This window comes from Rutilus rutilus (assembly GCF_951802725.1).
Source record: "Rutilus rutilus genome assembly, chromosome: 13".
In the NCBI taxonomy this organism is placed as follows: domain Eukaryota; kingdom Metazoa; phylum Chordata; class Actinopteri; order Cypriniformes; family Leuciscidae; genus Rutilus; species Rutilus rutilus.
The window spans coordinates 18,806,778-18,829,923 of NC_140218.1; the positions used below are offsets into that span (position 1 = coordinate 18,806,778).

Below are 23,146 nucleotides of genomic sequence, written 5' to 3' on the forward strand. Positions count from 1 at the left end.
TCAGAAATAGACTGGGCCATCAGTTTACTGTGGGAAATTTGTCGTGTTGCACCACATCCAATGTAGACGGTATCACTGATTATAATGGCTTCTATCTGCTTCGTCACGTGTGTCTGGTGTAGACCGTGTTAAAAGATTTAGTGCTCTTCCACCTTTAAAAAGCAACCAATTCTGTGAGGAAAAGGCAAACTAATCCATTTATATTTAACAGCAAAACTTTACTGCACATCAATACAAATTTATTTAAATTAATTTGAGCTGTTTTTAGGTTTTGTATTGTCCTGCATTTGATTAACATTATGCTTGTCATTCAAAACAAGCTTACAGTAGGTATAAATGCAGGGACAGAAATTATATTAATGACCTCAAATAATCCACACATACTTTTCGGAATAATCCACTATTATTTATGACAACTGAAAAACCAATTCAGATTTGTCCACCAGAGGTCACAAATATCCTCTGATTCTTAATCATCACTGTAGTCATAATGTCAATACAATCATGACACATGTACACAAGTTTAAGTAATCTTATATACAAAATAATATATATATAATATGCACACAGGATGCATATTATATAATTAGGATAAATTCAGAACTTGAAATTAGATAAATACATTTATAAGTATATATGAGGAAATTAACATATCATGTATGACACTCAGAACTTGGAACTTAACATAAACACACTACCTAACTCAGTAACATGACTGCACACAGAATAGTGTGAGAAATCCAGCTTGATTTCAGTGGAAGCTTATATTCATTTCACGCTCAATCCAATAATAGAGGGTGTAGACTTTCAAATAAATATTTGGTCTGTTAGGTTCTCCGCAGGAAGTGGCCTTCACTCGAATTCCAATCAAATAGTAGCGGTGCTCCATTTCGACATAGCAGTTCAGCGGTCCACCCAGATTTGTCTGCATGTGTTAATATAAACATAAAAGGTCACATAATGAGTAGCTCAACTTACTCCAAAATTCAGGGTTCCTATGCATTTTTTTTTTCATTTCAAAATTTCATACTTTCCAGACTCAATTTCGAAACCTCTCTGTAGATTTTTCACACCATATTTAACATGGTTCATACAACATTATTAGGCCCCAAGCCATAGGGGGCGCCCCCTGAAGTGCAGTTGAAAACTTGGTCCATATATCATACATACTTTCATGTATATGTAGGAAGCTCGGTACACATATCAATCTCATCGAGCCGAACAATTTTTACGCCCACAGTCTAAAGCAAACCCAAAAGGAAGTCAGCTATTCAGGGTTTTGTGAAAAACACATGCGCTGAACTTTTCAATACTCCTCCTAAGTGATTCATCCGATCGCCACCGAACGCTCAACATTATGTCAAGACATTAGCCCCTTTCACACAGCAATCCCGGTAAATTACTGTAAAATTACCAGAATTACCTTACCGGTAAATAAACAAACCTGCTGTTGTTAACACAAGCAACGGCGTTCTGGCTTTTTACCGGTAAGAGACCATTCACACATCAGCACCTGGTAATACAATCAAATAACGGTAGATTATTTGATGTCAGTCATTGGAAATTATCTTTAACACTGCAGCGTTGTCTTCATCCGCCCGCATGAGGAGAAGCGCTTTAGTTTCACTATCTGTTCAATTTGACAACATTTTTTGACGTCTGAGTGAAAGGCAATATGGGATGATCAAACAGAACGTGATTTCGCCCTTTAAAAAACACGAGACGTGCATAATAGTGTCCAACTGCAGAGCCGCAGCACTGATGAATGGAAAAGAAGCCGGACAAATTTCTAATTCCGAGCTCCAAACAACAGGAAGTCAGCTATTAATTGAATGTGGATTTTTTTGACAAATCAAGCTCTGAATTTTTAACTATTCACACCAAACTTTCTCAACATGATGCCAACACAATGAAGATGCTAAATTGCGAACATATTTTGTATATCTCGAACAGTGTTGCCTGCATGGCGAGGGATTAAAATGACAAAAAGGGAAATGGGAAAAGTCTCATATTTTCTAAGCAATAAATTATACACTATTTATTTCTATATAAAATAATACAACTAAAAAAAATATTTAATGCCGTATGTGTAATTTAAAACTAGGCAGAATGGTGCCTATCTGGTTGAAATAAATAAATCAAATATCATAGATAATTTATCCACTAGTTATCAGTATAGGCCCATTTTTGAACAAGGTTTAGCAAACCATTGTTCTTAAAAACAATGTTGCCAGCCATAATGACTCACTTTTATTAGGTATTACATATGGATATATATTCAGACATTATAAAATATTACTTTATGGTAGAGTTTTTTTTTTTTTTCAAATGAGCATTTGACCTAACTCAGGGCATGGAACCATTTGTAGGCCACTGACAACATATTGTTATAAAATTAGTCTAATACATAGGTTAATAAAATATAAAAAGACTGTAAGAGGAATAATTTTGGACTTACAAAAATGTTGAGCTGTAAATGACAACTTAGCCACATTTAGCATATCCAATGACATGAAATTCATTTGAATTGAAATGACATCATGGATATGGCTGTTGTGGTTTGCAGTCAATAGTTGCACCAGCTGGCTGTAGTAAATGTAGCAAACTACTTTGACATCTACCCTCTTTAAATGCAAATTGCCTGTCGTGTACAGTCTTCCTAAAGCCACTGGGGTGGAAGTGGCGCAGGGGCTTGGGCTTGGGCCTGATCATCACTTTATTTTTTCATTATATTTGGTAGGGGTGTGAAAAGATCTTAAAACGTGACAATATTTCTCGTCGAGGTGAAAAGCTGTCTAACGATATCACCATGATGGAGTTGAGTTTGTGGCAAAACCTTTTACAGTGCTTGTATGTTGTATTATATATTGTTCTGTCTTTTACTGCATATGAATTCATATTCAGAAAGTAGAACTAAAGTGACATTCATTAAGGTGATAATTAGTTCAAACATTTCAAAATGCACCTGCATTGTTTTTTTTAATGACTTTCAGTTGAAAAAAAGATATATGCATTTCATATATTTAGTCACTGAAGATCTCTTAAAAGTAGTGTTAAAATATCGTCTAGTCTCATTCTCGTGAACCCAATATCATGTATTGTCTTGTTTCATGAGCTAAGTGTTTCATCACACCCCTAATATTTGGTAAAGTACAGTCGTCTGTAAATATTTTAGTTTTCTCTTTTTTTTATTGGTTTTCTCAAAGTGATAACATGCGCTTATATGAGAAGAAACCTAAAACACTTAGGCTGCATATATTCACCTTTGGCACATTAGTTGGATACTGTAAATGTAGTCTGATGTTGCATGATCACCAAACAGCAAAGTACAGTCTGATTTAGATGATTGCTTTAAAGGGGACCTATTATGCTCCTTTTTACAAGATGTGAAATAAGTCTCTAATGTCCCCAGAGTGTGTATGTGAAGGTGTAGCTCAAAATACCCCACAGATCAAATGACCCACAGATCATCATCTATAGCATGTTAAAATAGTCACTTTTTGGGGGTGAGCAAAAACGTGCCATTTTTGTGCGTGTCCCTTTAAATGCAAATGATCTGGTGTCTTCTTTCAAGAAGTTTTTAAGAGCTCATGCTCCGGTATCCTCAGATAGAAGATAGAAGAGGTATATTTTAGTTTAATTACAGTTATAACGGTGTCATTTTACTTTTATCTACTATTAGTGCAAGCCTTCTATAGAGGACCCGGCCCAACTTTACTATTGAGTTGTATGACGTTTATTGTACTTCACGTTCACACAAAAAAATGAAGGGTCTGTTTCACTCCAGAAAATCACTGTAGGAGCTGAATAAAACACAGTACAAGACGTACTGTGAAAGAAAGTGGATAAGAAAGTCTTATCCATAAACTCTCTCTCTCCCTTGCATTATCATCAACATACACAGCGAACTACACAGAAACACTTGTTACAACTAACAGTAAACAAATATATACGGACCTTATGCCTTTCCGGGGGGTGCTTAATAAACTGGTAAACTTTATATCCGTAAAATAACTCAGATGAACTGTAATAAAGTGCGCTCTCTCCCTTTCATTACTGCTGTGACCAGTATCGATCCGGAGACTGTAAGCTGGATCACGAACAGTTGGTACTGATCCATCCATGAGTAACTACTATTTAATAAAACCTGTGTTTTGCATTGACCCTTGTTCACAAAGCAGTCTAGTGTAAAATGATTTGCGCAGACATAAACGAATTTAGGTATATGGGGGCGCATTCCCCCAAAATAAAACTAATCCACTGCATCTTTAGCGGCTCTGATGTTGGGAGTACATGGAGACTGTTATGTTCACTCTTACATCCAACAACAAAACACCAGAATTGCTTACAAGACATTCTTGTTGCTACAGCTGCTCTGGCCTGGAGAACAACTCACTGAGGTTCACATGTCTATGCTTATACAGCAGAGTCCATCAGCAGTCGTGGGCGGGGCCTATACAAAGTGACGTCACTTTGAACAGAATCTGCAAACGGCTTGTTCTGAGACACTGCTTTTAATTTATGGGGATTAAAAAAGGAGTGGGTGGATTTTTATCATTATTGGCTGGTTGTGTACTCGCACTGCCAACACACATTTGTTCAAACACCATGTAAAAGTGAATTTTGCATAATAGGTCCCCTTTAACACTATCAATGCCGAAATGAATCTGCAGCTGTCAGGTGGTACAGGTCAAGTTGTTTATGTTCAGTAAGTATTATTGTAATGTTATGTGCTTTGAGACATGAGGTAGTTTACCACTGTCTCTCGTGATGCTTTTGTTTGATATTAACTTTTTGCCATATTACCCACCCCCTACTTGCTCCTTTATCTGTTGCAGGTTTGAATGACATTTAAGTGAACATTATTTTATTGAAGTTCAAAAGAGACTTGCTAATGGTAAAGAGAAACAGTTTTGCATAATGAAAATCTGCACCTTGAATTCATTAAGTCGTGTTCGACAATCACTAAATGATCACTAAAACCTTTGCCAAGAAAACTCACTGCTTGTATAATAAATTAATTTTTTAGAAGTTTATTTTAGAAAACTGAATAGGGGTAATAGTCTAGAAATTGGAAACATATTTTTCCATACTATTTTCTTTTTTCCATACTTATCCAGACCTGCGTAGGAACCCTGAAAATTACAACAACCTAAAATCGTCATTTTACATGCTCCAAGTGAATTTAGGCATTAAATGTATAATGTACAGTATGAAAAAAATTATATTTTGATTTTGAAATTTGATTTCATGAAGGCAAATGTATTTTACTCTAGTGTTCAAAAGTTTGGGGTCTGTAAGATTTTTTAATGTTCTTGACATAAGTATTTTATGCTCACCAAGGCCAAACATATTATAATAACCATTTTCTATTTTAATATATTTTAAAATGATATTTATTCCTGTGATGGTACAGCTAAACTGTCAGCGTCATTATTCCAGTCTTCAGTGTCACATGATCCTTCGGAAATCATTTTAATATGCTGCACAAGAAACATTTATTATTATTATCACTGTTGCAAACAGTTGTGATGCTTACGATTTTTTGTAGTAACTGTGATACAGTTTTACAGTATTCTTTGACGAATAGAACAGCATTTATTTGAAATGGTAAAGATATTTATAAAGTTACAAGTTCTGACTTTTGATCAATTTAATGAGTTCTTGCTGAATTAAAAAAAATCTTACTTTGACACCCAATATTTAAACAGTAGTGTAAATGTAGAAATATAGAATATCAGCATGCACAATTAAATTCGGCTGATAATCAATGTTTTACAGATAAATTGCAACTTCAAGGAGAAGCTGTTAAATGAATTTAACTATTCACCTTTTACACAGTTAAAGGTATAGCGGAGGATTTTCCCGAATTTTAGAAAAGAATCGCCCTCTCCACTTTTTGAAAAAATGCACATGCGCAACACTCTACCTGCTCCCGAGAGGGAACGCCTATTAAACGTATGCACGAGAGAGCATGTCATAGCTTACATTAACTTTTACTAGCAGTGATTTTAAATGGATTTCTCCAAATAGCATGCCAAACTTTACCTGTCAAGTAGAAACTTCGCGACTGAGGCATCAGTGGGAAGCCCAACCTGTGTTTTGAGCGCATGCCATCGTGTGAATCGTGTGCAGGAGCACGAACGACGGCCTTACGTAAACATATCACCAGAATGATTGACACTTAGGAGGACCAATAGTCTTGATGATCCACCCGGAAAAAGAAAATCCTCCGCTATACCTTTAAAGTAGGCCTGCTAAAAAAGGAGTACTAAAACATACCTCACATCCGTCAACACCTCCTCCATATTCGCCAACACATAGCATGTCCGCTGACACAGTGTAGTTCCAGTACGCTGGCTTATTGCACAATGACCGTGACATTATAAACACATTTGCTTCTTGCAGTACACCGACATCACCTGATAAATATAATATATGTGTCAAATTCACATAAAACGAGAACAACTAAAATTGCAACATCTACAGTCAGCCACTATTGTAAACATCTGCAGTGTCAACTCACCACCAGGTTGAGCGTTGTATCCTGTGATGTGACAGGATAATTTATGATCAGCAGCCACGTTATCAGGCACACAGATGGGATAGACAAACTCATTAAACACAAAAGGGGTCTCCATTTCAAAAAGAGCAATACTGTACCGCAAAGTGACAGGATTGAATAGTTCGTGTTTGATAATTCTGGCGACTTGTAACTTCTGAGTGAACTCATCATCAACATCCAATCTACTGCTTCCTGCTCGGATCAAAAGATTGCTATAGGAGAAAGTGCAACAACATTATGTGTGTGAGTAAGTAGAGCGTATGTATCTTGCTATTTAGGATTAAAGTGGACATAATTAACGTTAACGTTACCTTTGATTCGGCACATCTGCACATGAAGCTGCTGTCATTATCCAGTAATCGTCGATAATAGCTCCACCACAGACTTGACTGAACGGTACAGATGAATTGGGCTGGTACAGCACAGACACCTGCCATGGCCAAACATTCACGCTGACTTCCTCACCTCCGATCATCCGGGGTTTTCGATGTTTGCCTACTCTCTCAGGCCTCTCGCCGCACTTTCGATCTAAGAGATTGTTTAAAAAACAAAAAAGTAACGTTAGTAAGATAAGTAACGGTTAGTGTAACGTTACTGAGCTAATTGTTTATAAAGTTTATATTAACTCACATAGAACGGACGGATTAGAGGTTCCGGCATAATAAAATACGAATGCCCCCAACCCAAAAGCACCCATAAAAAAGAGAAATTTCAGGCAACTGCCCATCACGACGGTGGGGTTTAGTTAGTTGAGCGACAGATTTGCTTGCTTGACTGGCTGTTAAACGTTCAACACGACAAATACGTCTGTTTTTGTGTTTGGATAACGGTCAAATATATTTGAATTCTATGACGTAAGTCACTGTTTTGTGAAGCATTGTGGGCCGTTCCCATATCGCGTATTTTGCGCGCTCAAGTTCGTTATTTCAAGCGACGCGCTCGTTTTTTCCAAGTAGGGATACATAATCAACCAATCAGCTTCACCCTTTCCGTAACAAAATTGAAAGCTCAGTCAACATAATCAGGATGGGGTGCACGCACGGTGCATACAAACCATACAAACACTACGTTTTTTTCTCTTCTCCGTAAATAAATGTTGTAGCAGAGCAATGCAAGCGTTTATCGGTGGTGGAAATCCATTACTTAAACTTCCTCGTCGTTGTGGACATAAAATCCCGAGCTTCCCACTGGTATACGACATTGTGGTGGCGTTCAAGTGCATTCAACTCGTAAATTGCGATACGTCAACGCGTCCGCCATATTGCTGAGGGCAAGACTGCGCTGTAAACAAATATGGACGTAAGGTGAGCTGCGGTTTTTCTGGATAAAAACAAAAATAACGTTTACATTTATCAACCAATTTCAGTGGTTTCTACGTGTTGTACAAAAAGTTTAAAATCTAGTTATTTAAAATCTCGATAGTTAGTATTTTTAGTATTTAGTAAGGAATTGTCAAAGCTCAGGCTTGTCATGTATTTGGCTTTTTATTCTTGGATAAGAATTGTGGAGACCCCCATACTGAGATATAATTGAATTTTCACAGTAAATGAAATAAAGTTTTCTTATTGTGGAAAAAGCATTTTCTGTCTTTGACCCAATTTTAGCAATAACAAAGATAACTGATGGATCCTTTATTGTAATAGGCCTACATATGATATGGTACAACTACAGTGCAATGCAAATAGTAAATATAAGATAAAGTGAGAAGTAATAGTAAATAGTTTAGTGTATAGTCAATAAAATAAACAAACAGTATACAGCAAATAAAATAGTAATGAATAGTATAATTATATAATATCATAAGTACAATATATTGATAATAGCATATAGTGTATGTATAATACTATAATAGCAATAGAATATGAAATATCAATTACAGAATATAGACAATAAAAAAAAGAATAAGTTAAATAGTGACTAGTGAATAGTACAATAATTTAACAGCATAATTGATAATCGCAAGTGGTATAATATTATAATAACAATAATAATAATAATAACAGCAAATACAATGTAATATAAATTGCAGAATATTATAGACAATAATAAAAATAGTAAATGAAATAGTGACTAGTAACGTTACCTACCCGAAACAAGTACTTGTCATAAAAGTCGGTTTTAAGAAAATATATGAATATTTAGATTTCAGGAAATTTACTTTATAATATAAAATATAATACAAGCTAAAACTATAATATAAATCATGTCAACTCATGTTTCAACTTTCACAGCTAAGTTAACTAGCGACATCGTTAGCTATTTTAGTCTGACTGACTGGTGGCCAACTAACGTTACTATTACTAATTATATAATGACCAAATACAACCAGAAACACATGTTCAGTCTTGCTTGTGAAAGGTAGGCCTAATTCCCAGAGACCTGTTTTTAATTGTGCGGCGATTTGTACAGCCCCAAGCAGCACACGAAGCAGTCATTTTTCACAATTCCCATTATGAGAGGTATGGGAAAGTTGCCCTCCGCAATATGGCGGCACCGTTGATGTACGATCCAGCGGCCAATAGGACGTCTGTACTGTCCTCCAATTGGTGTTCTTAACCAAAATTAGACAGCCAGCCAAACTCCCGTCATGAAAAACATGAGAGTCAGAATATAGCTTCTTAGCTCCGTTTAATAGAGACTCTTGTTGAGCATGAAGACATGAACAAAGGAGTGAAACTGAAAACAAGCACAAAAAATACACTAAGGTGAAATTGTCACTCGTACAGATACTAATAAAGCTTAATTACAATGAAATATAATGTCTCCGTAAACAATCAGTTCACGAATTGAAATCAAAGATTTATACCCATATATGGTTTTAAATCAACATGAAGTCAGCACAAATCTATTATTAGAAATACTGTTAAACAGAAAACAACTTACAGGCAGTTCTTTCTAAGGAGAAATGGAAACATAACAGAGGATTATTGCAGCTGGAACAATCTTCACCATGTGCTTTTTTAAACTAACTTCCTGATTCAGCCTGCAATACCATACTTGACCGCTAGAGGTCCTAATTACTCTAACAAGGAAAATACCCAAAGGGCAGAACATTCCCCGCTTGGTGTTTATGACACCACAGTCCATATTGCTACAATTTAGCACAAACGTGTCTCATTCCATTTCCTGCGACTCTGTAGGGTTGGTAGGTACTCCCTTTTCCATCGGAGCCAGAACTCATTGGCAAGGGGCAAAGGGCCTGTACTTGTCTCCACTGCTTGAGAAGAAGATCCCTGTCACCAAATTTCCCTGGAGGAGGTGAGACTGCGTTAGAACCAATAGGTTCTTTTCATTGGAGCTTTTCAACCTTCCTCCAATTCTGATCAACCCTTCGTTGAGAACGGGATCAAGTTTTAAGAGAGGGCTGTTCTTTGGTAGGGCTTTTTTTTCAGAAAGGGCTGCATATTCCATAGGAAAGCTCTCATGTTGAGTTGCTCTCAAAATGGTGTTCCAGGCTAGCGAATATTCTTGTGAGGTTCCAAGTTTATTGCACCAATGCCACCCTACATGTTCTCTACAACCACTCTTGGATTTGATCGTGCGAACGATGTGGATCAAAAGGGCAATAGCTCTTACAAGGGTTATCCAGGTAGAGAATCTCTTGAATCTTTCTGTCCCTAAGCCATTCAGTCTAATTTGTGTGCAATAGCTGAGGACATCATGTCTTATCTCAACATCATGTTCTGGACAGACAAGTTTGTAGGATTCAGGCTCTTCCTGCAAGCATGTATATGGTTTGGAGAGGAATAGTGGTCCCCTGAGCCATGCCGAATTATTGAGTTGAGATGTGGCAACTCCTCTAGAAGCATGGTCAGCTGGGTTGAGCTCAGTCGGTACATAAGCCCATTGCTCTGGCCTTGAAGATTGGCGAATTTGTTGAACTCTGTTATGCACATACACATAAAAATGCTTTGTCTCATTGTGTATGTACCCTAAGACTACTTTGCTATCACAGTAGAATCTTACAGCATGCAATCTGAGATCCATCTCATGGCGAATCACGTCGGCAATTTCAACTGCCAATACTGCAGCACAGAGTTCGAGACGCAGAATAGTAGGTTTGTGTTGCGGTGCAAGTTTGGCTTTACCTAAGACAAATCCGACATTACTGCTACCATCATGGTCGATGACCCTGAGGTAAGCCACTGCGCCGATTGCTTTAGTGGAGGCGTCAGAAAAAACGGAGAGGGAAATTGCCTCAGAGAGGGAAATTGAGGAATAGGTTCGAGAAATATACAGTTGCTTCAGGTCCTGGAGGGAGTCTTGCATTGTTCCCCATTCTCCTCTCTTTTCTTCAGGAAGTAAAGCATCCCATTCTGAGGTGTAGTTTGAGAGTTCCCATAGTAGAGCTCTGCCTTGTATGGTGACCGGACAGACTATGCTGAGTGGATCAGAGATACTGTTCACAGTGGACAGCACACCACGTTTTGTAAATAATTTGCAGACAGATGACACATCATAGGTGAAGGTGTCGCCTGCTATCTCCCAACACAACCCAAGAGTCCGCTGTATAGGAGGAACTTCACCACTAAGGTCTAAGTCCTTTATAGTCTTAGTGTGTTCCTCTTGAGGAAAGGCTTGCATAACAACTGGGCTATTTGAAGCAATCTTGTGCAAACGAAGGTTCGATTCGGCTAAAGATGCTTGTGTTTTCCGAAGGAGACTCACTGCCTGATCGTCAGTAGGTAGGGATACAAGCCCATCATCCACGTAGAAGTGTCTTTCCACATACTGTCGAGTATCTGAGCCATGTACCTTCTCACCCTCGCTAGCAGCTCGTCTTAGCCCGTAAATGGCAACGGCCGGGGAAGGGCTATTGCCAAAAACATGTACCTTCATGCGGTACTCTATGACATCCTTTGTTGGGTCGCTGTCTCTGAACCAGAGGAACCTAAGAAAGTTACGATGGTCCTCTCTGACCTTGAAACAATGGACACATTTGTTGGATGTCAGTTGTAGAGGTCTTCACAGTGAACCCGAGACCCGTCGACCCGGGACCCGACCCGGGACCCGTACGGGTTCGGGTCTATATTTTAAATGATCAGCCGGGTCCTGGTCGGGTCCGAATCTATTACTTCGGGTCCCGGGTCTGTTTAACATTGTATGTAATACCTGTGCGATCGGAGTCATCAGATCAGACTCGGAGAAAACCCGGTCGTGATTAGACACTGCTTGCGTTTTTTTGTAACTTGCAACTTGTAAAATTAGGACACTCAAAATAAATTGCGTTAAAAAGAATATTTTAGGTTGATCCAGCTTGCGCGCATGTGCAGTCTCAAGCGCGTGTCATGTTTCTATGGCAACCAGTTACCAGAGCTTCAGTGAGGGACCGCCAATGCGCTTTAGATTTTACAATATAAATTAACAACCGTCTTGTTTAATCTTAAGGTTTTAGTGGTCAGATTAGGACTCGATGCAGAGCAGAGAGCACGGAGATGATAGCAAATAAATAACGTCAGCGGCGAGTTAACTCGAGTCAGAATGTAAGTTACATGTGCAAAGTTGCATTTGTCATCCGTCACCGTGACATCAAGTGGACTTTTGAAGCTGAAATAATGGAAGCTTGGACTTGGAATAACGAGAGGAATAACATGAATAACTTTCTTGTTGGAGGATTGTAATGCATGATCACAGCCAGTCAGGTAACGTTACAAGGAAGGGAGAGGAGACTACTACGCTACCACGGCTCCTTAAATTAAGACAAAAGGTTGTATTTTTCGCAACAGGTTTATTGACTTGTAATAGCAGTTTAAGGTGGAATATGTGACAAATGGGTCCAGTCGGGTCTGTGTCTTCCCGGCGGTTTCGGGTCCAGCTTTGAAATAATAGACGGGTCCGGTTAGGCATTTCTCGGATCTGCACGGGTCCGGGTCCAGCTTTTGAAATAATAGACGGGTCCAGGTCAGTTCGTTGTAGCACATTACGGGTCTCTTTCGGGTTCGGGCACGAATTTTTGGACCCGTGAAGACCTCTAGTCAGTTGTGATGGCTACGGTTTCCTTACGGAATCAAAGAAGGACTCCCAGCAAGTTATTGTTCAGATCGGGGCCCGTTAACAACACGTTGTTGAGGGAGATGCCCTGATGTTGGGTGCTGGAGTCGAAAACCACCCGGATTTGATCTGGCTTTTTTGGGTGGTAAACCGCAAAGATCTGCAGGAACCAACACTCTCCCTCCTTCAGTGGTGGTGCGGGTTCAGCGTGGTCGCTCTCCAGGATTTTCTTCATGAAAGAGACAAACTGTTTTTCCATCTCTGGTTTCTTAGTAAGAGTACGCTGCAGAGAATGAAATCTATTAAGAGCTTGTACACGATTGTTGGGAAGTATTTGTCTTGGCTCTCTGAACGGCAATGGGGCGACCCAACTGTTTCCTTCATCCTTGTAAACCTCTGAATTCAGGATCTTTAAAGGGGTCATATAATGCCATTTTTGTACAAGCTAATATGATTCTTTAGGGTTTAAATTAAAAGTTTGTAATATACTTTAATTAAAAATTCTCATTAGTATTGTAAGAAAACACTAATTTTACCTGGTCAAAAACAGCTCTGTTTTCAGCACGCCGTTTAAGTCAGTGCATGTGTCTTTAAATGATAATGAGCTTTGCTCACCCCGCCCCTCTGTTCTGTGGCCGTTTTGCCACAACAACACACGTGGAGTGTTGCCTTGACAACAGTTGAGGGTAACGTTATATTTTGAAGAATGGCAGCGGGAGTCTCTGAGGACACTGTGCAACTGTATCAATTTGAACCAGAGATGGAAAACAGGACGTTTCTGAATGGTTGGTTAACGTAATGTCACTTTGATCTATCTTTGTACTGGCAGGGTAGAGTAGTGAGATATGAATGCTATGTGTTTACTGATGTATACGTTAGTTCATTGACAGATTGATGTTACAGCTAATGGTCATGAAAAACTTTTTTTCGGTAAATGTAGGCTTGTCAGTGATACGTAACGTTATCTATGCAGTGTTGTTAGGTACAACTGTCAGGGCTGAAGCACTAACATTTTACTGATCTGTTTAAAAAATAACCAGTCTGTGAGACTATGACAGTCATTAGGCACATAAACAACACATACTCAGACAGGAGCTAATACCTTTTTCAATGTCCTTGTTTGTAAAGTAATCTGGTGAAATGATTCGCGCAAACATGAAAGCATTGCTGTTGATCGTGGGGAATATTCCCTTCGAAAACAAAACTCAACCACTGCGTCTTCAGCGGTTCAGATTTAGGAACATCAAAATGACTGCTATGTTCCTTATTGCACCCAAGAACAGAACACCACAATCGCTTAGACGCCTTTCTGCTCATAGACAGTGCTCCAGCGTATCAACAATGACGCACGGACTATGATTGACAGCTCTCTCACGAGCGAGGGCGGGTCTGTGTTGAAAGACTGCTGTCAATCAACAATCGTGGGAGGGGCGTCGATTTTGTGACGTCACAAAATCGAACGGCTTGATTTGAGACAGTCAAACATATAAGAAGATTTAAAAAAATTATTTTGATCATTTTATGATGGTTGTGTACAGGCACTGCCAACACACAAGTGCATGTACCATTATATGACCCCTTTAAGAACACTGTGTCCTCAATGGACGGGGCTAGTTTATTATCGTTCTCGGTTCTTTGGAACACATCACAACCAAGGCTGTTTTCTTTGGTTCTGTACATGATATTTTTGCATGCTCCGAGGATAATACCCCTAGGCTCCCCGCTGTAAGGAGCTTCCTCTTTCAGGTTCATGTAACTGGTGCAGGGCGAAAGGTAAGTGGTGCGACCATTCTCTAATATATTGGTCCTGAAGGTGCTCACACTAGGTATATGGGCGTTTCCCAAACATACCTCACCAACTACCACCCAACCCAAGTCTAACCTTTGGGCAAAGGGTGCATCATGTGGGCCATTAATTTGTTGTCTGACCTTGTGCACCCTAATGATGTCTCTCCCCAGTAAGAGAAGGATCTGAGCGTTGGGATCGAGTTTGGGAATTTTGCTTGCAACTGACCTCAAGTGAGAGTGATTCAAGGCTACATTCGGGGTAGGTATCTCACATCTGCTGGCCAGTATTTGATTGCACTCTATGAGTGGTGGTAGAGCAAAGGATGCATCTCCTGCGGCTGGTGAGATCATGAAACCTTCGGCCTTCCTGGCAGACATATTGGTAACTCAAGCACATGTCCAAAGGGAATAAGAGGAAGGTTCGCTATCTATACCGAACAGCTCAAAGAAATAATTTTTTGCCAATGAGCGATTACTCTGATCGTCGAGTACTGCGTACATTTTGACAACCTTCTCTGGCTGATTCTGAGGGAACACATCCACCAAGCAAATCTTAGAGCATGATTTCCCTGGCTGCCCCTTGCCACAGATCTCGGTACAGTGTGACGTCACTGTGGAGGTTGACAATTCATTGTCATCTCCTTCTGCTCCGTAGCTCAATTGCGGGGTAGAATGCTCAGGCCCTTGACAAGGTGGGCCAGGGTGCATGACTGTGACATGGCGATTACTCTTGCATTCACTACACTTGACAGTTAACTTGCAGTCTTTGGCTAAATGAGTAGTGGACGTGCAACACTTGTAGCATATTCCATTCTCACGGAGGAAGGATTTTCTCTCCTCAATAGGTTTGGCCCTGAAAGTGCGACACTTTTTCAAAGGGTGTGGTCTGTTATGTATTGGGCAGTACTTTCCAGGGTTCTCTACTTTCTTGTCACTGAGAACATCGGTTTTGTGAGTTGACAATGGAATTCTTGCCGTCCTGAGAATTGGTCTTTCCTTAGAATGGATATCGCTGGAACAAGTAAAGAGAAACTAGGGTCGTTCCTGATGCGTGCCTCATTGCAAATAAACTCAGCAAAGAATGAGAAAGGGGGGAAAAGCCCATTGTGTTCTGCTTTGAACCTGGATCCTTGGACTACCCATTTTTCTTGAAGAGAGTGTGAGAGCTTTGCTACTATAGGACTGATGCCTTGAGCGGTATCCAAAAAGGCCAATCCAGGCAGGTATCCATCTTGCTTCGCTGATGAGATCTCCATGAGGAGATCTCCAAGTTCTCTAAGTCTCACAGAGTCGTTGTTGTAAATTTTAGTAAACATATCCACTTTCTTGAACAGTGCATCTTCAATTATCTCAGGTGAAGCATAACACTCGACCAGTCTATCCCAGGCTTTCCTGAGAGCAACCTGAGTATTGTTAACATGCATGAGACGGATCCTGTTGACATAATGGCCTGATTCCTTGCCTTGCCACTTAGTTAAAAGGTCCAACTCTTCGCTAGCTGAGATGCCAAGCTCCTTTATGGCATTTAAGAATGAGGACTGCCATGCTCTGAAACTTTCGGGTCTGTCGTCGAACTGACGGAGCCCTGTAGTCACCAATTCATGACATGCCAGAAACTTTACGAACTCTGTCATTGGGGGATCTTTGACCGATTCAGCCTGGGAAGCATAGTGAAGAGGATTTTAAGGTTGAGCTGTGGCATTCAGACTGGTACGAAAACCTGACTGAGGATGTGGCCACTGTTCGTTATTAGTCTCTGCTATGTTAGGGCTTATTTTGAGAGGTGAAAAGTAGGAATCAGACATGGTAATGCATCTCTCTGGCGATTTAAACTGGTTTTCTGGACGAGGGATAAGTGGCGATGATTCAAGTGGTTTGTCCCAAGTTACTAAGCTTTCCCCATGCTTAACAGGTACAAAGTCATGACAGCGTGAATGTTTTTGTAACTCAGCCTGCTGTGTAACATGTACGCTGCATTTCTTCCTTTAATGATCTTCTAGAACTTTTGTCATCCGTTACTTTTAACTGTTCCTCAGCTGCCTCTAATATTTCTGCCTATGCTACACCCGTTGCTGCCTCCCTCTGTAGTGTTAGAGCATTCAATTCAGCTGTGAGTCTGCCCTTCTTGAGGAGAGCTTTTGTTTCCTTCTCTGCTTGTTCAATTTTTAACTTAGCTTCTTTTTCAGCAAAGGATGCACAGACACGTGCTGCTTCAGCCTTCTCACGGGCCCTTGCTGCTGCGCTTGCTGTTGAAACTGATGTGTGACTGCTGGCCGCACTCTTCTGAGAAGCTCTGTCGCCATCCTTATATTCGTCCATGGTGCTCGTTCATACTTTGCACACAATCAACGTTGCTCCAATTGGTGTTCTTAACCAAAACTAGACAGCCAGCCAAACTCCCGTCATGAAAAACATGAGAGTCAGAATATAGTTTCTTAGCTCCATTTAATAGAGACTCTTGTTGAGCATGAAGTCATGAACAAAGGAGTGAATCTGAAAACAAGCACAAAAAATACACTAAGGTGAAATTGTCACTTGTACAGATACTAATAAAGCTTAATTACAATGAAATATAATGTTTCAGTAAACAATCAGTTCACAAATTGAAATCAAAGATTTATACCCATATATGGTTTTAAATCAACATGAAATCAGCACAAATCTATTATTAGAAATACTGTTAAACAGAAAATATATAAACAACTTACAGGCAGTTCTTGCTAAGGAGAAATGGAAACATAACAGAGGATTATTGCAGCTGGAACAATCTTCACCATGTGCTTTTTTAAATTAACTTCCTGATTCAGCCTGCAATACCATACTTGACCGCTAGAGGTCCTAATTACTCTAACAAGGACAATACCCAAATGGCAGAACAACGTCTATGTATTTATTATCTCTATGGTTGTGGAGAGCGCAGTTAATGGTTGCATAACAACGACAGACGCCACGGGAGCAGTGCAGCCTCGTTTTTAGACCGTGTGTGTGACCGGCCGTGTCTCATTTCGAAGGCTGCGCCCATTTGTCGTCGGCATTCGTCAAATAGGAAGTCTTATTTCAGAACAGTAACCATTTTAAAATTACTGTTACTAGTAAAGCGTAAATTATTGTAATTTCTTAATGAATTTGAAATGTAGTTGTCAGTTTCCTGAAATGAAGCAGCGGCTTCAATGACATATGCTGCCGACTGTAATGATGTGGAGGACGCAGTAAGATCCAATTGCAGCTTTATTAGAATAATCAACAGGCAGGGTAAATCAGGGGCAGACAGAACAATGGAGATAATCTCAGAGCAGAAACAGAAAACAGGCAAGGGTCGAGGCAGGCGGCAGGAATCACAGTCCAATGAACAATCCGGGTCAAGACAGGCAGCAGAAGAATCAGAAGTCGGTATAAACAATCCAAGGTCAGTAACAGTTCAGCAAACACAGGGAAAACGCTCAGAAATTGTACGCCGGGGCAATGCAATACTTCGCAGAGAAGTGGAGTGTGGAAGTGGCTTTTATGTGTGTGTGAATGAGGTGCAGGTGTGTGTAATCAGTGCAGTGCAGGTGTATGAAGTAATCAGTCCAGGTAGATGCAGGATGGGAAATGTAGTCTGTGAGTGAATATGATAGTCCGGTGTGGAGTGCCCTCTGGTGGCTCTCAAGGGCACTCCAGCTGGTGACCGTTACACCGACAAAATGCGACCTCCAGAAGATGCAGCCTTCGAAATGAGAGGACTATTATCAACAATATTATAGTTCAGTGTTGTCAGGAACCGTGAAAATGTTTTTACTCAGAACCTCATTATTTATTATTATTACAAATGCAGCTGCTCCATTTTTACATATTACATATTTTTACAATGCTTTTGGGAAACGCAGTCCAGTATAGTCCGGTTTCTAAAACAAATTGAATCAGTTCAAGTCAAGTCAATTTATGAATCGGTTCTGTTTCATTCCTCCTGACCGCCAGAGGCAATGCTAAGCACTGGTGGATAATCGCTGAGCCAGCTAGATAGGTAGAGAAAAATATAACAACAAAGTCACTTCATGACGCAGACCGAGACGCAAGGATATAAACCACAGCAGTTCGGTGCCCAGCTTCTTTCGCTTTCTCGTTTATGATAGGTCGTCGTATTGCGTTGTCCCGTGCAGTTTACCTGAGTTGCAAGGATTCACCCTCCCAAGCTGTGACAATGCAGGACGGATATCTAGGATTCCCTCTCTTCACTACGTGAGTATACTATTATATTTGATTGTTGTGTCGGCGATACCCTGTGCTTCACGGTACTATCTGGTGGCTGGTTTCAACCGTGCTTAGGTAGCGTTTCACCGCAACCTATATATATCTGTTATATTATATCTTAGATTTAATCCCATATTCACAGTTGTGCAATTTATTGTATGCCACACAGTTCTATCCGAGTGCAAATTTGACTTTCATGTGTGAGTGTGTTTTCACGTTCTAAATCTTTTGGTTCTATCCAAAGATTTTATCGATCTTTCTGAGTGGGTGTTATCACAGCTTTGAGTGCCTACAGTGCTAACCGAGGACGTGTTATTGACAGAGTCATGGATCATAGCTCTCTCATCTCCGTGGACCATTTCAAGTTGCAAATTGTGTCCGAACACACTAATTCCCGACGACAGACATCATCGATGCCCATCATGTTGTTTAGGTATCTGAATGAGGCTCTGACTGATCCATGTTTGCATTGTTGTATGTTATGGTTGTCAGAGAGACAGCTTCGCCTTGCTGAGTTAGACACTAACTTGTCTGTTAGCCTCACACAACAGCCATGGCACGCACAAAAGAGTCGCACGTCAGCAGCTGCTTGTGCTCTGCAAGAAGAATTTGTTTGGGTCTTGACAAATCACCTGTCCAGCCCATTCAAACCAATGTTTTCCAATGCCCACACTCTTGCCTCAATGGCCGAGGCTGACTCAAGGACTAAGGACGGCGTAGGACAGGGCCTAAAATTGAACAGCCGGTAGCAGCATTGGTGGTATCCCCAGATGAGGCTCTAAGAGGCAATGTATGCTGCCCGAGTGTGCAATGTGGACGTACAGTACTGACACTTTCTTGAAGAAGGCATATGAGTCTGTAGCCTATATAACTCGAGCAGCGAATACTATCTGCCAGCTGCTTCTTGCCTGTAATAACACATTCAGCGAATGTTGATGCTTCTATATATCTAAGTTCTTACAGACGGTTCTGTTGACTATGGGTCATGTGACTCAGGAACTTGGGACACTTTCAGCGACCCTTCTAACAGCCCGGCACCAGGTATGGCTTGTTCAGGCAAGGCTACCTGAAGATTGTAAGAAGACATTGAGAGAACTGCCAATTGTACCGGGACATCTTTTTGACCCCAATGTTTCTGAGGTATTGGAGAAGAGATCTAGAAGATCTAGAGATTACTGAAAAAAATCAGTATCAGTAAAAAATCTGCCAACTTTGAGCAGTGGATACACTCTGCAGTTCCGACGCCGGCCTTCTAAGTTTTCAGGAATCCCTCCGACAGTTCAATCAGTTCAATGGTCCTTTCCTTAGAAATGCATTCACTGTTGCTGAAAGGAGCCATAGAAAAAGTTCCTCCCCTCAGTCAGAGGGATGGGTTTTACTCCACGTACTTCCTTGTTCCAAAGAAAAATGGCAGTTTTCTGCCAGTTCTGGGCCTAAGATGCAAAAATATGTTCTTAAAAGTCTCCTCCTTTCCGAATGTTACGCACAGTCGACGTTCTTCAATCTGTGATGAAAGGAGACTGGTTCGTGAGTGGAACCAGAGGGGAATTGGTGGTCACTGGTCACCAAGGGAGGCCTTAGAACATATCAACGTCCTGGAATTGAAGGCAGTGTACTCAGCTCTACAACACTTTCCAAATCTGATGGGTCGTCATGTGCTTGTCAGGTCCGACAACACATCAACTTTCTTTCATTTAAATCATCAGGGTGGCACCAGGTCTCTTGCGTATTTACAGCTAACTCGCAAAATCCTCACATGGTCTCAGGGCTGGTTGGCTTCATTAAGGGTAGTTCATCTCCCGGGATTGGACAATCAAATGGCGGATGCCCTGTCCAGGGATCTGCTGCTCCCAGGGGGATTGGAGACCTCACCCGGATGTTGGAAATGTATTATCAATGCAGTTCATCTGGCAACGGTTTGGCAAGGCAGAGGTCGACTTGTTTGGCTCAGAAATCGCCACCTGTTTCCGCTGGTGGTTCGCGAGGGCCGAGACGTCCAGCCCATTGACGTGTTATCCCACTAGTGGCTGAGTTGCCTGTTGTACACGTTCTCTCCTTTTCCACTTCTGTGGGAAACATTACACGTTCCTATTCTAGTGGCACCTCGATGGCCAGCCAGGCCATGGTTTCCTCTCCTTCTGAGTCTGTTACAGGGCGAACCAGGACAGCTTCCCATCAGATGGGACCTCCTTTCTCAGATGCACGGCCGTGTTTGGCACCCAGAACAAACTTGTCTTCAGCTCTGGGTTTAGCCATTGTGTCCAGTTCACAGGTAATGGATTGTGAACCAGCAGTAGTGAACATTATAATGCACGAAAAATGCACAACCATTCAAAAATATGACTGTGTTTCTAACGATACAAGGCTTGATGCAAATGGGTGAAGTGTCCCTTTAATATTGTGTAAGAAGACCATGTGACAGGAAATTATATCACAGAGAAGGACCCCTAGTGACTCTTAACTGCTGCATGCAAATGTTAGTAACTCTCTTTAAAATGTTTGACATTTATAGGGTATGGTCAGGTATTCTTAAGTATAGGCTATGTCAAGTGGTATGACCCCAGGAATACATTGATAATTCATCATTATTATAAAAATGAGTATTAACTTCAAATTAGCCTACATTTTAAATATTACCACCAAGGCCACATACTTACATAGGTGTCCGTGATAATGCCTGTCAAATTTGATTTTAAACTGAAATATCAAATGGTGTAACCGGTTACACCTATTGACTCCTATTACAAGCCTTTCTGTTAAGGGCCAATTTAGTCAAATATCACTAGTTTATAATGCTGATTTAAAATGTAATATAAACTAACCTACTTTTTGGAACTCTTTTCAAGTGTTCAGTGTAACTTCACTGATTCTTGCGGAAGCTCAAACGTGCCAGAATGAACCTAGTTGGTTCTTGCAGAAGCTCAAACATGCTGCCTAACACGAGAATGAACCTCATTGGTTCTTGCTGAAGCTCAAACATGCTGCGTAACACAAGAATGAACCTCATTGGTTCTTGCTGAAGCTCAAACGTGCTGCGTAACATGAGACTTAACCTCATTGGTTCTTGCAGAAGCTCAAACGTGCTGCGTAACACGAGAATGAACCTCATTGGTTCTTGCAGAAGCTCAAACGTGCTGCGTACCACGAGAATGAACCTCATTGGTTCTTGCAGAAGCTCAAACATGCTGCGTAACACGAGAATGAACCTCATTGGTTCTTGCAGAAGCTCAAACGTGCTGCATAACACGAGAATGAACCTCATTGGTTCTTGCAGAAGCTTAAACGTGCTGCGTAACACGAGAATTAACCTCATTGGTTCTTGCAGAAGCTCCAACGTGCTGCGTAACACGAGAATGAACCTCACTGGTTCTTGCAGAAGCTCAAACGTGCTGCATAACACGAGAACAAACCTTATTGGTTCTTGCGGAAGCTCAAACGTGCTACGTAACACGAAAATGAACCTCATCGCACACAAAAGGGTGTATGGTGGAAGTTGAGAACATCATCATAGATGAACAGATCAGCAAATGAGCAAATTCAGCATCTTGACAATCCTGAGCCCATGCATATTCACCTTGATGATCATGAATATGAGCAGACAATTTTTAGAGAGGCCGCAAGAATTTCTTGTTATCAGATATTGTTCCTTAACTGTAATTACAGCACATTCACTGTTCATCACTATGATGATTTCTTGTTGCCAGATGCTTCTTTTTTTTTTCAGCATTGACAACAAATAAAACCACTTCTGCTGAACTTGTTGACTGTCATGCTTGATTTTCAGTCAACAAACATTGGCCTTTGGCTGTAGAAGCAGCATGGTCAGGTGGTGTAACTGGTTTGTGTCAATTGGCGTAACCAGTATTTTTCATAACAATATAATTATATACAAAATAATTTATGTGGAATAAAATGTAATAATCTAGTTGCAACACAGTTAGATGTTGTTGGAAGGAGGCGGGAACCGGCGAACATTCAAATACTTTAATGGTGAAAAATAAATCAACAACAAAACGAAAGTAAAGACAGCAGCCCCTCACGGACGACTGCTGTCACATATAATAAAACTAAACATCAAATAAAATAGTCCAGACCTGGCCTCTCTCGTTCTTCACTGTCGTTCCTCATCTTATGCTTCCGCTCCTCCGTGAGAGATACGATACCGGTGCATCGCGCAGGTTTTGCTGATTAGTAATCACGCCGCTCTCTCACGGCCCTCAGCCTCGTCCTGCTCGCCACACTAGTTAAGTAAAAAATAACATGGTTTTTAACAATTTTCTTGTTTTCAAAAAGCGTTCTTTTTAGTAAATGAAAAGTTATTTTTAGTAAAGCACAAACATGAGGGCAACCACTAGTAAGGTTCGATTCACAAACAAATGACTTTCAAATAAAACGAATGAACCAGTTTTTTTTTTACTGAATTGTATGAATCTGTTGGAACTTGAATTAATCTGACACAATTACTAAATCTCACGTTATGGCTTGTGAGACTTAAACGACTGGTTGATCATCTGACAACATTAAACATCTATTTTGTACAAACATCTATTATGCCGTTTTACGAAGTCTTGA

General features: G+C 40.4%; 1 protein-coding gene across 2 annotated transcripts; it reads right to left on the minus strand.

Annotated features, from left to right (window-relative positions):
- Positions 1-16: 16 nt before the first annotated feature.
- Positions 17-22,768, minus strand: LOC311302026 (transmembrane protease serine 3). 2 transcript variants are annotated; one of them, XM_084427541.1, is made up of 5 exons: positions 22,669-22,768; positions 6,877-7,093; positions 6,527-6,777; positions 6,283-6,422; positions 17-925 (listed from the first exon to the last, which is right to left on the minus strand). In XM_084427541.1, the coding sequence occupies exons 1-5, from the start codon at positions 22,700-22,702 to the stop codon at positions 752-754; spliced, it is 816 nt and encodes a 271-aa protein (XP_084283667.1). In that variant the 5' UTR covers positions 22,703-22,768; the 3' UTR covers positions 17-751. The 2 variants fall into 2 exon arrangements, with proteins under 2 accessions (XP_084283667.1, XP_084283666.1); XM_084427540.1 differs by lacking the exon at positions 22,669-22,768 and adding an exon at positions 7,196-7,775.
- Between the last annotated feature and the right edge of the window lie 378 nt (positions 22,769-23,146).

Excerpts from the sequence above, each read along its gene's own strand:
- LOC311302026 (XM_084427540.1), bottom strand. The coding sequence starts at position 7,292 with ATGGGCAGTTGCCTGAAATTTCTCTTTTTTATGGGTGCTTTTGGGTTG. Across the intron at positions 6,423-6,526 it reads ATACAACGCTCAACCTGGTG|GTGATGTCGGTGTACTGCAA; the intron begins GTGAGTTGACAC and ends TATATTTATCAG. Across the intron at positions 926-6,282 it reads GAGGTGTTGACGGATGTGAG|ACAAATCTGGGTGGACCGCT; the intron begins GTATGTTTTAGT and ends TAACACATGCAG.